Source organism: Mycena indigotica, assembly GCF_014461135.1.
Source record: "Mycena indigotica strain 171206Taipei chromosome Unknown Mind.scaff0009, whole genome shotgun sequence".
NCBI lineage: Eukaryota > Fungi > Basidiomycota > Agaricomycetes > Agaricales > Mycenaceae > Mycena > Mycena indigotica.
This window is the reverse complement of record NW_023503008.1, coordinates 3647544-3664874: the sequence shown is the minus strand read 5'-3', so window position 1 is coordinate 3664874 and position 17331 is coordinate 3647544. Positions and strand designations below refer to the sequence as shown.

The following is a 17331-nucleotide window of genomic DNA, read 5'->3' as shown; positions in this document are numbered from 1 at the left end:
AACCCCCATTTTTGACTTGTTTGGACGCGTCGCGACGCGTCGCGACGCGTCGCGACGCGTCGCTGATTCAGCTGCCCATCCTGACCGATAAGGCAATTCAATATGTTGTGAGTTTTGCCCTCATAACTTGCGCGATCAGGTACGGACAGGCGTGGGAAATAATGTTCGAACCCACTAGATGTTATCCAGAGCTTCATCGCACTTATATCTGAGCATGAATGGACGTGATACACCAGGGGATGTATTCTACTGATAATGCAACAGACGTGCATCGCGCCCGCCGATAGGCTTGGAATTTTTTGGGTGACATGTGACATGTCACTCCAAGCCTCCCCGTGCCCATATTCGTCGTCACGGCTTCTCCCACCATGCGGTATTGCTCCAATCCTCAAATGTGCTATTTCACTTTCCGACACTTAGGCGCGGCGGAGCTGGCTAGATCTCCCTATCAACCGTTGCCGACAGGGTTGATCTAACGTGGGAGGTGTTTCATCGGAGCTCCGCCGCGCTCGATGTACTTTCAGTGCAAAATCTCACTTTCTGTACTTGTGTGAATACAAGCATAAACTTGGGAGGTCTGAGGCAGGAAAAGTGTAGGGCACACAGAAACTACAACCCTCCTTCAATTCCTTGCGCTCGATTTTATCTCACCCGACATCGGCACTCAATATGCGGGAATCTTGAAATCACGTATAAGTCAACTCCGTTGATATCTTCAGCGCTCCGCTTCTGAATCGGCTCAACATGCCGTTACGGTGGGTATAAAACCCTGGGACTTGTCTTGACAAGTTCCATCGCCCTTTCCTCCCTTCTCTCACCTTCACTCCCGCTCGACCTGCTCGTTGTCATCGTTGCTCACAGCACACAAGGGTGCGTTGCTCAACTCTTGCATTTCTGTCTAATGACTTGTACTTGGCTAGTTCGACACTTCCCGCTCTCAACCTGTCGGCGTTGAGCAGCATTGTCGGCAGTCCCGGACGATGATGATGATGCGCCGACTTTGGTATTTCACTGGTTTGACACCTGGACCAGGTGAGTTTTCTAGTATAGAGCATCGACAAACAAACCAGCTTACCGTGATTTGCAGGCCGCAACAACCCCGGGCTGGGCCGTTTGACTTGTGGAGTTGGCGCCCGTTGAAGGCGATCCAGGTATGTTCTTTAGCGCTTGCAGCTGTTGTCGTTGTCTGACTTGTTAGGATAATGCGCCGAACACGCCGAAGATTCTGAACCAGGTGAGTATGGAGTAGCGACAAACAAACCAGCTTACCTTGATTTGCAGCTTGCCTTGGTTCTGTGGCTTGGAGGCAAGCGCCGTTGACGGCAGTCCGGGTGTGTGGCTAACCATTGGCGGTAGTGATGTCAACTGACTTGGTTTAGCAGGGCCGCCGCTCCCTGCCCTTGACCAGTAGCGACAAACAAATTAGCTTAAGCAGCCCACTGATTGACCTTCATATCGTCAGACCCGCTAACGCAGCATCTCAACGAGCGCGGAAACGGGCGAGCTGGATTGACCGCGATGTAAACCTATATTTGGGTGAGTTTGCCATCCAACACATTGAGAACGACGACTGACCCTCTTAAGACGGCACGAAAGACAGTAACGAGGGTAACGCAGGAGGTCAGGGGACGATAACAATAACAACCGGGGAGTGTTGGGGTTTCTGCCCATAGCGTTGGCGGCCTTGGTCTTCATCCCGACACAAGGCATGAGCTGGTTTGCATGCTAGACAACGTCTGGTAAGTCAGAATTGCATATCATAGTGGCAGCTTACCTGAAACAAGACTTGGCGCAAAATATGCGCAGAGATGATCACAATCTGGAGCTGGTTGCTGGTTAAGCTAGCGCTGCCTTGGTGAGTTTGCCGTCCACCAAATTGATAGCACTAACCTTTTCAGAACAATGCTGAAGAAAAACGGGCCGGCGTCGTCTTGAGTTCTATTGGGAGGCGGTGATGGACTCGGGGTGGATTAGTGAGTCGTTCTAGGTTTGTCATTCGAGTTTGCTGATCGGCCCGGGGCATATTGCCCGCAACAAGTGGGTTGCCGTTGTTGAGGCCGCTTTCAAGTTGTTGCTCAACAGCAACCTCGGCGCGCTCGTCGTTGCTGTCGGCCACCAGCCGGAAAGTGAGGCTCTCAAAATTTCCCGAGTCTGCCCACATCTCACCCGGTTTGCCAGCCCTTGTTAGAATCGCTGTCTTCGTTAGTCGCTGAGCCAGCAAATGTTGTTTCTTGATTGGCCGTCTAGAACGTCGAAAGCAATGACCAATCTTCTTTATAGTCGTTGGGTTTGATGCAATAGCGAGATGGTTGGCCGGAGAGATGGCAAGTCGTGGTTGATACTGATGAGTTGTAGTTGATTCTGCGGCTTGCTAGGAAAAGCGGGCCGGAAAAGTGGGCTGCCGATAACTTGCGCGGCATTATTTGCACCTGCCAGCCGGCTCGGTTTGCTGATGCGTTTATTGGTTGTGGGGGGCGAGAGAGACGGCGATGCAACAGCGTCTTGGTTGAGTTTGCATAAAATTTCGATGATAGACAGCTTGCACGTTGCAGAAACGGCGGCCCGACATCTGTCGTTGGGAGACTCAGAGCGGGCTCCGGGAGGCGTTGCAGAGTTGGCGGTGGTACGGGCCATAGCAGCAGCAGATGGCGCGTCGACTTGAGCGTTGTGGTGGTTATTGACAAGCGTGATCGGTGTGGCTGTGGAATCAAGTTAGCCGGCGGCCAGCGGGAAGCCGAACACTTTCACCTCAACGCCCATGTTGTTGACGACGGTCTTGTGCCTAATCACTGTCTGGACTGGCCCTGGGCATGAGCATCGTCGTCGTTGCTCAAAGGTGCGTTATGTTCTTCATTGATTTTGCCTCACTTACAGCGACTTCTAGTGTTTAGCTTCGACACTTGCGCTGTCTGCGCAAGCTTGTGCTGAGCACCCTGCTCGTTGTCGTTGTTGGTCAATGGTGTGTTATGTTCTTCAATAATTTGCCTCACTTACAGTGCTTTTGCGTTCACTGTAGCTTGTGCTCCAGCCCGCCCTCGACCCGACTATCCCATTAGCACCTTGCTCATTGTCGTCGTTGATCAAAGGTGCGTTATGATCTTCATTAACTTGCCGTACGTACTTACAATGACTTCTAGTGCTTTTGCGCTCGCTGTCTGCGCAAGCTTGTGCTCCAGCCCGCCCTCGACCCAGCTCGCATCCGGCTATCCCATGAGCACCTTGCTCGTTGTTGTCGTAAGGTGCGTTGCTTGTGTTCTTCATTGACTCCGAATCACCCTAAATACAATAGTTAGCTAGGGCCGTTTACCCTGTCCACACAAGGCCCACAACTCAGCTCACCCGTCGAAGACGAGGAACTTGACCTGGTCTTACACCAACGCGTTGGGGTAGACGGTGCCAATATGCAGCTGGTTGTGGTTGACAGGGAGGCTGGGGGCATTGACGGCTTGGTGCTGTTTCGAGCTTGATTTTATTGCGCGGCAGGACGGGCCGAGTTGTTGCTGGGAGTACGCTGCATGCTGCTCGCGGGAATTGCAGGTGTTGGAGCGAGAGTTGGTTGTGCCCGCAAGGAACTAGAGTTGTGGTGGTCGTCGTTTCCGCCAAATGATGTGGGTGTGGCTGTGGATTGGCCAACGGAGCCAAATCGGGAACCCGGCCCGTCACTGATCTTTTCTTCCCCGACGACGGTCTCGCTGGCGAAGGGTAACGGAGCCGAGGACACTGAAGGGCCAACTTTTGCGGACAACGACCCGGATTCATGCAGCATATGAATAGGTCTGCATTCATGCGGCGTATGCGCAGGTCTTCCATCACCGGTGCAGAACACACACAAAAGCTTTACATTGATGGGAAAGCAGACTTGGGCGATGCTCAATAGGCCGCTGGTCGCAGCTTGTTCAGTTGATGCAATTTGTACAGAGGTTTGATACACTTGACTGATACGTTCTTAAGTTTCCAACTTTGCGACACTGTTGGCAACAAAGTCAAAGGTTGCGAGCGTGGAGAATGCTATGAGTTGGTTAATCTGCTGAAGACGAGCGGCAGATTAGCAAGACATACGGGTGAAGCCATTCGCAAGTTGTGTGGACGCGGATCGTTGCGCAGGGGTGAGTATTTGTGTGGAGGCGTCGTACGACCAGCCATCGCTCGCAGCAGCTGGTCGTGGTGGTGGTAAGAAATGCACGAAACTGAGAAGGAATGGGTACCTGACAGGACCTCCTCCGCCCCAAGACCAAGGTATACCTGGGCCAGGGACACTGGAAGGGAGGTATAGGCCTTCTTTAGGAGATTAAATGTCCGCGTGCGGAATGATTCTGTGAAGACACGTGAGCTTCACAGCAGAAGTTATTGAGGTGCAAGAAAATCAGAAAAGCGGGCTCAAGGCCCGAAGGTAGCTGAGATAGGTTTCTGCAGTGCAGACGAAGGCCTGCATAAAGCCAAATGCCTCATGGAAAGCATCGAACGAAAAGCATACCGAGGAAAGCGTTCAGCATGAGGCCCAATATCGCGCCGAGATTCGCGTCAAGGAAGTCGGAGCCGCTGGTGATAGCAAGAAGCTCGGTCGTGCGAGAATAGACATTAGCGTATTTGCGTTCCAGAATCCACAGTTGATGCCAGCAGCGCGAAGAAGGCTTTTGCGATGGGAGACACAGCAAGGTCGCGCGGAAGGCGCTGTAAGGCGAAGCGAGCGGGCTGGCTATGACGCGTCAAAAGAAACAAAAGACTGGGCAACGAGACACTACTTGCAGATCGTCGAGGATAAGATAGGCAAGAACGAGGGGCGTGGTCAGCGCAAGACGGGTTGGACTGCGGTCAGAGTCGGCCTGGACTGTGATGTCAGTCGGGATCGGGAGACATAAAGGTTGCTCGACACACCCCGTAGTCGTTCAACTCGGCCAAACGGATGAGTTCTTTGTACTTCTTTTCTGTTGCCAAAGGAAATATTTGCGTAAAGTGATCTGAAACGACGCTTTGTGGGGCTGGCGCTGCAGCTGGAGCCCTAGCAGCATCCTGAATTTCGGTTGCTGAGGAAGGGGGTGGTGTTGGTGGGCCTGCTGTAGACATGATGATGCCAACCCCCGTTGCTCCAGCTCACCCATCGCAAAGGTGAGCCCTTACCCTCTGCTGTCCACCTCAACGCTGCTTGCTCACCCATCGCAAAGGCTCGCAGCTCGCTAAGGCTCGCGCGGGGGGGTCTAGTTATATACCTTTTTTTTTCAAGAGTTACGATACTTACCTACTTGATTCTAGTACCCGTCGCCTGCACCTCCCCGATCATCTCTCCTTCCCGCGACGTCCCCCTCTCCCTTCCACCGGCTTCCCATCGGCTCACCATCCCCGTTTGCCCCCCATCTCTCCCTACCACCTCCAACAAAAACCAAGGAAATCCGTGGAGAACTCGCCGAGAACGCCTTGTGATGGCCCGGCGCAGCTGCTAGACATCAGCAATTTGCATAAACAACTGGAAAAAAAAGACGCACCTTGAGTCAGTCCCCCAAACTGAGAAAAAGTAAGCTAGAATAGAGCAGATTGTCGTAAACTCACTGCAATAGCCAGCAGCATCCAAGTTGTCAACAACTGCCAAAGAATCGCTTGCGTCCCAAAGTCGAGTTGAACACACAAAGTCACTCGCGCGCAAACGATGCGCCCGCGGGAAACCCGGCTCGGTGAACGTGGAGGGCATGCGCCTTGACCAGGAAAAGTCACGACAAGTAGGCCTCGTTGTCTCGGATTGAAACAGCCCCAAACTGAGAACAAAGTAAGCTAAAATTGCAGATCGTCCCACCATTTTGAAGACATTAGTGGTCGAGATGGTCCAAACGAGGCGGGGAGTAGCCGGAAGAGTTATGTTGGCACTGGCGGCGGGTGGAGACATAGGAAGTAATGGAGAGCGACGTGGTCATTGTGAGCACGCATGGAAAGAGGTCGTTTGCAGCATCTCGGATCCCAACATCATAAGACTGAGAAGAAAATATTAGGCTAGAATTAAAGCAGATCATCATAAGCTCACCAGAGAGCTGATTGGCAGCACACCGTGCTTTGCAGTCTCGGATCGCGATATCGCAGGACTGAGAAAAAGACAACAGCAGGAGAGTGCACGCAATCGCGAGAGTGGTGCTGGGGGTTGATTGTTGACAGCGCGAAAGCTGGGCCGGCTCTGAGGGGAACGTGTGCCGTTGAAGGCGGCGCTAGAAACTCAGAGGTTGCCAGATGGTGAGGGTTGGTGGGACAGCAGTTCGCGGGACTGCTCGTGATCTCCCGACTGCGTGTGGCGGGGCGGAATTGCAGAACAAAACTGGGTCGGGAGTGACGAGGGAGGGTTGGTCATTTGAGGATTGATAGCCAGTGGGAGGTTGCGTGCAATGGCGAGAGCGGTGCTGGTCACACGCAGATGAAGAGGACGGTGGTGGTGTCGGGGGAGTTTTGGCGGCAACATGACCCGGGCAATTGGCCCGGTTTGAAACCCTGTCCTTGTTGTTATTGCTCTGGCCACCCCGACCGAGTCGCCCGCTGCTGTCTCGGTTTGCCGCAGCACCAGACTGAGAAAAACAACAAGGACCGCCGGAGTTGTGGCTCAGGCAGGTTCCCGTTGTCGCGACTGCTTTGTCGTCAGAGGTGTGACCCAAAGTGTTGCCGAAAGGTCGCGTTGCCCTTCACGGGGCTAGCAATTGGAGGATGCATTGCGGGCGGCGGGCATCCATGGTGGAATCTGCGAGTCGAATGCTGTAAGGAGCGTGGACGCCGCTAACTTCTTGAACCATTAAAGCAACGGCGAGTCGGAGGTGAAGGTACGCCTCCGCTTGCAGGGGCAATGGTGAGTGGGGGGCGAGTTTGGAACTAGAACAGGTTCCGGCAGGAAGGGGTTGGCGAGAGCTTCTGGCCATGCGCGCGGGGAATGGCTTTGCGGGTGTTGTGACATTGGTCGCCTGTGCACACAGTTAGCCGCGACGTGACAGAACAGAAGAACAAAAACATACAAGGAGAGGGGATGGCAGCAAATGGCTGCCAACGTTAACTTTGCTCGGCCAGCCGGTTTGTTTGCCTCCGGCAGCAAAACCCCGCGAAAAATGAGCCGATATAACCCGTTTTTTGAGCGCAGAATAGCTGCCCAAAATCATCGGATAATCCGGATCATTGATCGGATCGACGGCCGGCAGCAGCGGCAATGTGTCCCGGGACGCGGCATGAGGCGGCACATCACCTCCGGGCCTGATCGTACGGTTCAGTTCATCAAGAATGGGGATTTTGTGAATCATACCTGGTGGGATCTTGCTGCAAATGGCAGCAGCTGCAAGGTTGAGTCCAGGTGGTCATGCGTCGCCTCCGGCGGCAAAATATCTGGCAAAAGTGAGTTATTTTCGAGTGAAAATGACAACAGGAAAAACGCTTACGTAATCACAGATTTACATCTAATTTGGCGTTAAAATCCCCCAAAAAGCCCTGTATGAGTTGTAAGGGAGTGTGTAAGGGGAAAGCGATCAACATACAGAACTAGCCACTAGCACGGGCGCAGCCGCAAGCTGAATGTGACAATGTGCTTGGCGCCAGTAATGACGACGATCAAGCCCGTCGTAAAGATGATTCGACTGAATGGGCTCCAAGGCGCGAAGACTTGAGTGAGCGAATCCAACATTCTGAAAGTCCCCTTTAACAACAGGTATAATATGAATAGAATCAACTCACCAGTGTTGCGTAAGTGAAAAGCACACGATATTCCAGCACAGTGGACCAGCACCCGCTTGAAGCCCTCGCGTCACTAGAACTTGATGAACTTGAAGATGGCGAGGAATCTGTAGGAAAACAATGAGAACTTGATGCATGAGGGAGCAAAACAAAGACATACCATGTCAGCATGGTTGGGCACTCACGATATCAAGTGTGTGGTTTGAGCGCAAAGACAAGTGGTGGTGGTGTTGAGTTGTTGACAGTCGTGTGACTCTAATGTGCGGTGCGCAATTTGTGAGTGGAGATGTAGCCAGAGTCTATTGGCAAGGTGTGAGTACAGAAACACAGTACAGAAAGCACCACTGACCTGACTACAAGTTGGGGGCAGAGACACGGAAAGAGCTATGGCGCTAACTGCCAGCGCTCATTTGAAGGCTTGAGGTCCACGACGAGGAGTCTGCAGGAAACCTCAATGAGAACTTGACGGGTGAAGGGGAAGAAGAAAAAAAAAGGCATACCATGTCAGCGTCGTTGGGGTGTGGTTTGCGTACAGAGACAAGTGGTGAGCCAGACTCCTGCCTGTCGATAGTCGGGTAATTGTGATGCATCATAGCGCGCAAGTCGGGAGGAACTAGGATCATCAATGAGTATAGGGAAGACTGAGCGGGAGAGAATACATACCTGTGGGCAATGTCCGACGCGTCGAGCAGGGGATGGTGGTGGAGTTGTTGACAGAGAGAAATAGACGGGTCACGGAGAGTGACCGCGGAGTTGCCGGTGATGGATGGCAGCAACTCCGACATCGGCCGGTGATATGTGACGAGTGGCGAGAGATGCCGGCAGTCATTGGAAATGATCTGAGCGTCGGCGGAGGATTAGGCGAGTGACGGATAGACGGAGAATGGAGCGAGCCGACAGCGGGAATGGCATAGAGCTCAGGGACTAGCCGCGCTTAGGGTAACGACATGTGAACCTGTGTGAGCAGAGATTCAAACGGCTCTTGGCTTAGGTGGTTGCCGATAGACAGTTTGGTTAAGGTCATTTTGCCTGTTCAACCTTTTTGCATAGTTTTGGTTTGAAATCTAACATAGTCCAAAGCTTGTTGTGCATCAAGGAATCACCACTCAACATGGCCTTCCATTTCCTTCAACCCCCATTTTTGACTTGTTTGGACGCGTCGCTGATTCAGCTGCCCATCCTGACCGATAAGGCAATTCAATATGTTGTGAGTTTTGCCCTCATAACTTGCGCGATCAGGTACGGACAGGCGTGGGAAATAATGTTCGAACCCACTAGATGTTATCCAGAGCTTCATCGCACTTATATCTGAGCATGAATGGACGTGATACACCAGGGGATGTATTCTACTGATAATGCAACAGACGTGCATCGCGCCCGCCGATAGGCTTGGAATTTTTTGGGTGACATGTGACATGTCACTCCAAGCCTCCCCCGTGCCCATATTCGTCGTCACGGCTTCTCCCACCATGCGGTATTGCTCCAATCCTCAAATGTGCTATTTCACTTTCCGACACTTAGGCGCGGCGGAGCTGGCTAGATCTCCCTATCAACCGTTGCCGACAGGGTTGATCTAACGTGGGAGGTGTTTCATCGGAGCTCCGCCGCGCTCGATGTACTTTCAGTGCAAAATCTCACTTTCTGTACTTGTGTGAATACAAGCATAAACTTGGGAGGTCTGAGGCAGGAAAAGTGTAGGGCACACAGAAACTACAACCCTCCTTCAATTCCTTGCGCTCGATTTTATCTCACCCGACATCGGCACTCAATATGCGGGAATCTTGAAATCACGTATAAGTCAACTCCGTTGATATCTTCAGCGCTCCGCTTCTGAATCGGCTCAACATGCCGTTACGGTGGGTATAAAACCCTGGGACTTGTCTTGACAAGTTCCATCGCCCTTTCCTCCCTTCTCTCACCTTCACTCCCGCTCGACCTGCTCGTTGTCATCGTTGCTCACAGCACACAAGGGTGCGTTGCTCAACTCTTGCATTTCTGTCTAATGACTTGTACTTGGCTAGTTCGACACTTCCCGCTCTCAACCTGTCGGCGTTGAGCAGCATTGTCGGCAGTCCCGGACGATGATGATGATGCGCCGACTTTGGTATTTCACTGGTTTGACACCTGGACCAGGTGAGTTTTCTAGTATAGAGCATCGACAAACAAACCAGCTTACCGTGATTTGCAGGCCGCAACAACCCCGGGCTGGGCCGTTTGACTTGTGGAGTTGGCGCCCGTTGAAGGCGATCCAGGTATGTTCTTTAGCGCTTGCAGCTGTTGTCGTTGTCTGACTTGTTAGGATAATGCGCCGAACACGCCGAAGATTCTGAACCAGGTGAGTATGGAGTAGCGACAAACAAACCAGCTTACCTTGATTTGCAGCTTGCCTTGGTTCTGTGGCTTGGAGGCAAGCGCCGTTGACGGCAGTCCGGGTGTGTGGCTAACCATTGGCGGTAGTGATGTCAACTGACTTGGTTTAGCAGGGCCGCCGCTCCCTGCCCTTGACCAGTAGCGACAAACAAATTAGCTTAAGCAGCCCACTGATTGACCTTCATATCGTCAGACCCGCTAACGCAGCATCTCAACGAGCGCGGAAACGGGCGAGCTGGATTGACCGCGATGTAAACCTATATTTGGGTGAGTTTGCCATCCAACACATTGAGAACGACGACTGACCCTCTTAAGACGGCACGAAAGACAGTAACGAGGGTAACGCAGGAGGTCAGGGGACGATAACAATAACAACCGGGGAGTGTTGGGGTTTCTGCCCATAGCGTTGGCGGCCTTGGTCTTCATCCCGACACAAGGCATGAGCTGGTTTGCATGCTAGACAACGTCTGGTAAGTCAGAATTGCATATCATAGTGGCAGCTTACCTGAAACAAGACTTGGCGCAAAATATGCGCAGAGATGATCACAATCTGGAGCTGGTTGCTGGTTAAGCTAGCGCTGCCTTGGTGAGTTTGCCGTCCACCAAATTGATAGCACTAACCTTTTCAGAACAATGCTGAAGAAAAACGGGCCGGCGTCGTCTTGAGTTCTATTGGGAGGCGGTGATGGACTCGGGGTGGATTAGTGAGTCGTTCTAGGTTTGTCATTCGAGTTTGCTGATCGGCCCGGGGCATATTGCCCGCAACAAGTGGGTTGCCGTTGTTGAGGCCGCTTTCAAGTTGTTGCTCAACAGCAACCTCGGCGCGCTCGTCGTTGCTGTCGGCCACCAGCCGGAAAGTGAGGCTCTCAAAATTTCCCGAGTCTGCCCACATCTCACCCGGTTTGCCAGCCCTTGTTAGAATCGCTGTCTTCGTTAGTCGCTGAGCCAGCAAATGTTGTTTCTTGATTGGCCGTCTAGAACGTCGAAAGCAATGACCAATCTTCTTTATAGTCGTTGGGTTTGATGCAATAGCGAGATGGTTGGCCGGAGAGATGGCAAGTCGTGGTTGATACTGATGAGTTGTAGTTGATTCTGCGGCTTGCTAGGAAAAGCGGGCCGGAAAAGTGGGCTGCCGATAACTTGCGCGGCATTATTTGCACCTGCCAGCCGGCTCGGTTTGCTGATGCGTTTATTGGTTGTGGGGGGCGAGAGAGACGGCGATGCAACAGCGTCTTGGTTGAGTTTGCATAAAATTTCGATGATAGACAGCTTGCACGTTGCAGAAACGGCGGCCCGACATCTGTCGTTGGGAGACTCAGAGCGGGCTCCGGGAGGCGTTGCAGAGTTGGCGGTGGTACGGGCCATAGCAGCAGCAGATGGCGCGTCGACTTGAGCGTTGTGGTGGTTATTGACAAGCGTGATCGGTGTGGCTGTGGAATCAAGTTAGCCGGCGGCCAGCGGGAAGCCGAACACTTTCACCTCAACGCCCATGTTGTTGACGACGGTCTTGTGCCTAATCACTGTCTGGACTGGCCCTGGGCATGAGCATCGTCGTCGTTGCTCAAAGGTGCGTTATGTTCTTCATTGATTTTGCCTCACTTACAGCGACTTCTAGTGTTTAGCTTCGACACTTGCGCTGTCTGCGCAAGCTTGTGCTGAGCACCCTGCTCGTTGTCGTTGTTGGTCAATGGTGTGTTATGTTCTTCAATAATTTGCCTCACTTACAGTGCTTTTGCGTTCACTGTAGCTTGTGCTCCAGCCCGCCCTCGACCCGACTATCCCATTAGCACCTTGCTCATTGTCGTCGTTGATCAAAGGTGCGTTATGATCTTCATTAACTTGCCGTACGTACTTACAATGACTTCTAGTGCTTTTGCGCTCGCTGTCTGCGCAAGCTTGTGCTCCAGCCCGCCCTCGACCCAGCTCGCATCCGGCTATCCCATGAGCACCTTGCTCGTTGTTGTCGTAAGGTGCGTTGCTTGTGTTCTTCATTGACTCCGAATCACCCTAAATACAATAGTTAGCTAGGGCCGTTTACCCTGTCCACACAAGGCCCACAACTCAGCTCACCCGTCGAAGACGAGGAACTTGACCTGGTCTTACACCAACGCGTTGGGGTAGACGGTGCCAATATGCAGCTGGTTGTGGTTGACAGGGAGGCTGGGGGCATTGACGGCTTGGTGCTGTTTCGAGCTTGATTTTATTGCGCGGCAGGACGGGCCGAGTTGTTGCTGGGAGTACGCTGCATGCTGCTCGCGGGAATTGCAGGTGTTGGAGCGAGAGTTGGTTGTGCCCGCAAGGAACTAGAGTTGTGGTGGTCGTCGTTTCCGCCAAATGATGTGGGTGTGGCTGTGGATTGGCCAACGGAGCCAAATCGGGAACCCGGCCCGTCACTGATCTTTTCTTCCCCGACGACGGTCTCGCTGGCGAAGGGTAACGGAGCCGAGGACACTGAAGGGCCAACTTTTGCGGACAACGACCCGGATTCATGCAGCATATGAATAGGTCTGCATTCATGCGGCGTATGCGCAGGTCTTCCATCACCGGTGCAGAACACACACAAAAGCTTTACATTGATGGGAAAGCAGACTTGGGCGATGCTCAATAGGCCGCTGGTCGCAGCTTGTTCAGTTGATGCAATTTGTACAGAGGTTTGATACACTTGACTGATACGTTCTTAAGTTTCCAACTTTGCGACACTGTTGGCAACAAAGTCAAAGGTTGCGAGCGTGGAGAATGCTATGAGTTGGTTAATCTGCTGAAGACGAGCGGCAGATTAGCAAGACATACGGGTGAAGCCATTCGCAAGTTGTGTGGACGCGGATCGTTGCGCAGGGGTGAGTATTTGTGTGGAGGCGTCGTACGACCAGCCATCGCTCGCAGCAGCTGGTCGTGGTGGTGGTAAGAAATGCACGAAACTGAGAAGGAATGGGTACCTGACAGGACCTCCTCCGCCCCAAGACCAAGGTATACCTGGGCCAGGGACACTGGAAGGGAGGTATAGGCCTTCTTTAGGAGATTAAATGTCCGCGTGCGGAATGATTCTGTGAAGACACGTGAGCTTCACAGCAGAAGTTATTGAGGTGCAAGAAAATCAGAAAAGCGGGCTCAAGGCCCGAAGGTAGCTGAGATAGGTTTCTGCAGTGCAGACGAAGGCCTGCATAAAGCCAAATGCCTCAAACATCATTCGATGGGTGTGATTGGAAAGCATCGAACGAAAAGCATACCGAGGAATGCGTTCAGCATGAGGCCCAATATCGCGCCGAGATTCGCGTCAAGGAAGTCGGAGCCGCTGGTGATAGCAAGAAGCTCGGTCGTGCGAGAATAGACATTAGCGTATTTGCGTTCCACAGTTGATGCCAGCAGCGCGAAGAAGGCTTTCGCGATGGGAGACACGGCAAGGTCGCGCGGAAGGCGCTGTAAGGCGAAGCGAGCGGGCTGGCTATGACGCGTCAAACAAATGAGACTGGGCAACGAAACGCTACTTGCAGATCGTCGAGGATAAGATAGGCAAGAACGAGGGGCGTGGTCAGCGCAAGACGGGTTGGACTGCGGTCAGAGTCGGCCTGGACTGTGATGTCAGTCGGGATCGGGAGACATAAAAGTTGCTCGACACACCCCGTAGTCGTTCAACTCGGCCAAACGGATGAGTTCTTTGTACTTCTTTTCTGTTGCCAAAGTCGCGATGCGCGGAAATATTTGCGTAAAGTGATCTGAAACGACGCTTTGTGGGGCTGGCGCTGCAGCAGCTGGAGGGGCCGATGTCCTGGCAGCATCCTGAATTTCGGTTGCTGAGGAAGGGGGTGGTGTTGGTGGGCCTGCTGTAGACATGATGATGGGCGGAAGCAACTTGATCTGACTCTACATCATGGAGGACGAAATCGAATCTATACTCTACATTGGCCGCGAAGTGTCTGGTGAGGCCAACATCCTCTTATTGCTCTCAGCTGCTCATATATCGCAGTCTACAAGATTCCACCACTCAAGAAGAACGAAGGCCATCGAGCAGGGGAATGGGGTGACCTCGCTGCTCCGCTTTGGAAAGGTGTGTGGCCCATATCCAAAGGCAATCTAAAACCTCAAACAATCAGCCAGGTCGTCTCCGGATTGTCGAAAAGTCGTCTGGGGCATCGTTGATGTTTGAGGATGCGCAGAATGGTGAGTGTGCTAATATTGAGCTATAAACCACACAGCTGACGTCGAGCCAGGAGAGCGTATGAATAGAATCTGACTGCTCTACTCGACCACTGAACTTCTGGTAGTATTTGCCAAAGCTGAGTATGACATCGCACGACCATGTGTGGAGGCTGTCTTAGACTCCTCGCGTTATTTTGTCGTTCGGGTGGAGGATGAAGGGCGGAAGGCATATCTCGGAATGGGTTTCCAGGAGCGATCCGACAGTTTCGATTTCAGTGAGTTCTCTTGCTTGTGTTGAATTGACGCTCATTTGCGACGAGATGTTGCTCTTCAGGACTACAGCAAGTGAGTATTAAGCAGTTCTTTGTGTGGCCTTGGACTTAGTATTGAAGGCGACGTCGTATTGCACTAAACCCGCCTGAGGCTGAAGAATTTACACCATCACCCCATATCCCTGCCGGTCCCAAGAAAGACTATAGCCTCAAGGAAGGCCAAACTTTTTCGATCAACATACCAGGCCGCGGGAGCAAAGCCACGACAACGAGCGCAACTCCAAATCTTCTGGGTGACTTTGCTGGCCTCTCATCATCTACCTCCTCGAATAGCTCAGCCTCTTCTGGCGGCGGCTTTCCTTTGCTTCCGCCTCCCCCAAGTTCTGGGCGGAAGCGGACATAGTGTAGGAGAGGACGTATGTTTTTTTTTACCTTTGCACTTGAATCGGATGGACGTTCTACTGATATGACTACACCTGTCTGTAAGGCCGATGACGCTTGAAATTTATGGCGTGCTCCGATTCTCTTCCTTCGACAACTTTTAATTTTGCGATGTCCATCTGGCAGCTCTCCACTTTCACCTTCAGCGTTATGGCAGTCGTTGTTACTCCCCGGAATTGAGCCGCTTCGCGACCTTACTATCTCATCTAGATCACAAGACCTATAGCCGGAAAAACACCGCGACCGGATGCACCCGCTTAAAGGTCGGAAAATGACTAGGAATCATCTTCACCACCGAAGCCCGCCTAAGACGACACGGCGGGGCCTATTTCGAGAATTCCGTGCTTTTTTGGCACCGGCCGGCGCTTGCTTCGCTTGTTCTTCGCTGGTTGCAAGATGATCCTCGTACCCAATTAATGCCGAATCTGTTGAGCAGGGCTTGTGATCGTTTTCTCCGAGAAAAATGACCACAGGGTATATAATGGCTTCAACGACGACGAAGGAAGGCAAGGTCATCCAAGATGTTGTCCTCGGTCCTCGCTCTTCTGGCAGTTGTTCCACTTCTGGCCCACGCACAAAGCCCAATTTATGTGAGTGTCCTACTTGCTACTTGAAAGCTGGGCTCATACAATCTACCAGGGCCAATGTGGTGGTCAAGGATGGAGTAAGTCGGAAACAAGTGGAGCTTGCCTGAAGTTAAACAACCACAGCTGGTCCTACAACTTGTGCCTCTGGTTCGACTTGCACATACAGTGTGAGTACCCATCATAATGTGCACGTGCTCGAACTTACCCCTATCTTCAGAATCCCTACTACTCACAATGCTTGTACGCCACGGTTCCCAAGGTTGTATTTACCCCTTGCTCAACTTGTTCACAGGCCCGGATCAAACGGTGGCGGTGGAGGTGGCACCACGTCATCCACCACAAAACCCGTTTCGTCTTCCACTTCGAAGACAGGTTCATCAACGAGCTCCGGCCCAGTGACTAGTCAAACCCCCATTGCCGGAAACCCATTCTCTGGCCGCAACATCTTCCTGTCTCCTTTCTACGCCACTGAGGTCCAAGCTGCCGCTGCTAACATCAGCGATGCTACCACCAAGGCCAAGGCACTCAGCGTCGCCAACATCCCCACTTTCATTTGGCTCGATGTCATTGCAAAGGTCCCCACTCTCGGCACATACCTCGCATCTGCCAGCGCTGCCGGAAAGTCCTCTGGAACTCCCAGCATCGTTCAGATCGTCGTCTACGACCTTCCCGACCGTGACTGCGCCGCTCTTGCCTCCAACGGAGAGTTCAGCATTGCCAACAACGGCCAGGCCAACTACTTCAACTACATCGACCAAATCGTCGCCCAGATCAAGCAGTACCCTGATGTCCGTGTCATCGCTGGTGAGTCTCCGGATTAATATTCTTTTTACCCAAGGGCTAACCCATCTCCAGTCGTCGAACCCGACAGTCTGGCCAACCTTGTCACCAACTTGAACGTCTCCAAGTGCTCCAACGCCCAGACGACCTACATTGCCTGTGTCACTTACGCGATCCAACAACTCAACAAGCTCGGCAATGTCTTCATGTATCTCGATGCTGGCCACGCTGGATGGCTCGGCTGGCCCGCCAACTTGCAGCCCGCTGCCAACCTCTTCGCCTCGCTCTTCAAGAACGCCGGCTCGCCCGCTAACGTCCGTGGTCTCGCCACCAACGTTGCCAACTACAACGCGGTATGTTGTAATTTCCACCAGAAACCAACTCTTGCTTACTACGTTGGGACAGCTCTCTGCCTCCAGCCCCGACCCCATCACCCAGGGCAACAACAACTACGACGAGATCCACTACATCAACGCCCTTGCTCCCCTCCTTTCCAGCGCCGGCTTCCCAGCACACTTCATTGTCGACCAGGGCCGCTCTGGCCAACAGAACCTCCGTCAACGTGAGCTCTGATCAGGTTCTGAAGACGTCTTGTGTTGACAGCTCTTCGTAGAATGGGGTGACTGGTGCAACGTAAAGGGTGCAGGCTTCGGTACCCGCCCAACCCTCAACACCGGCTCTTCGCTCATCGACGCCATCGTCTGGGTCAAGCCCGGAGGTGAATGTGACGGAACCAGCAACACATCTGCCGCTCGCTACGACTCTCACTGTGGTCTCTCGTGCGTATTTCTCTTCATCGCGCTACCATATCTCAATTTCCCTTCAGTGACGCTGACCAACCAGCGCCAGAGGCCGGTACTTGGTTCCAAGAGTACTTCGTCACACTGGTCACCAAGGCGAACCCATCGCTTTGAGAGTACTGACGATTGGATTGGGATACCCCTAGCTACATTTCAAGACGGGGATAAAAAGCGACTTGTTTGTACATTACACGAAAAATTTCCTACTTGCTCTATTGAAAGAAGTGAGGAGACGGTCACGTGTGCGCGTCGATGATTCGA

General features: G+C 52.7%; 4 protein-coding genes across 4 annotated transcripts; 2 read left to right on the top strand and 2 right to left on the bottom strand.

The window, feature by feature from the left end:
• Positions 1 to 3946: 3946 nt before the first annotated feature.
• MIND_01092700 (CSN8-PSD8-EIF3K domain-containing protein) lies at positions 3947 to 5064 on the bottom strand (the record flags this gene model as incomplete). The annotated part of the gene is made up of 6 exons (XM_037367496.1): positions 3947 to 4008; positions 4060 to 4155; positions 4206 to 4313; positions 4475 to 4692; positions 4738 to 4823; positions 4876 to 5064. 6 exons carry the CDS (start codon positions 5062 to 5064, stop codon positions 3947 to 3949), a joined length of 759 nt encoding a protein of 252 aa, XP_037216890.1.
• Positions 5065 to 12730: 7666 nt separating this feature from the next.
• Positions 12731 to 13884, bottom strand: MIND_01092600 (CSN8-PSD8-EIF3K domain-containing protein; the record flags this gene model as incomplete). The annotated part of the gene is made up of 6 exons (XM_037367495.1): positions 12731 to 12792; positions 12844 to 12939; positions 12990 to 13097; positions 13281 to 13491; positions 13539 to 13619; positions 13672 to 13884. 6 exons carry the CDS (start codon positions 13882 to 13884, stop codon positions 12731 to 12733), a joined length of 771 nt encoding a protein of 256 aa, XP_037216889.1.
• Positions 13885 to 13921: 37 nt separating this feature from the next.
• MIND_01092500 (DUF1681 domain-containing protein) lies at positions 13922 to 14865 on the top strand (the record flags this gene model as incomplete). Its single annotated transcript, XM_037367494.1, has 6 exons — positions 13922 to 13970; positions 14018 to 14098; positions 14149 to 14217; positions 14316 to 14465; positions 14511 to 14535; positions 14583 to 14865. 6 exons carry the CDS (start codon positions 13922 to 13924, stop codon positions 14863 to 14865), a joined length of 657 nt encoding a protein of 218 aa, XP_037216888.1.
• A 501-nt stretch (positions 14866 to 15366) lies between these two features.
• Positions 15367 to 17184, top strand: MIND_01092400 (Glucanase; the record flags this gene model as incomplete). Its single annotated transcript, XM_037367493.1, has 7 exons — positions 15367 to 15567; positions 15614 to 15657; positions 15708 to 16294; positions 16346 to 16623; positions 16676 to 16832; positions 16884 to 17049; positions 17097 to 17184. 7 exons carry the CDS (start codon positions 15367 to 15369, stop codon positions 17182 to 17184), a joined length of 1521 nt encoding a protein of 506 aa, XP_037216887.1.
• Positions 17185 to 17331: the final 147 nt, after the last annotated feature.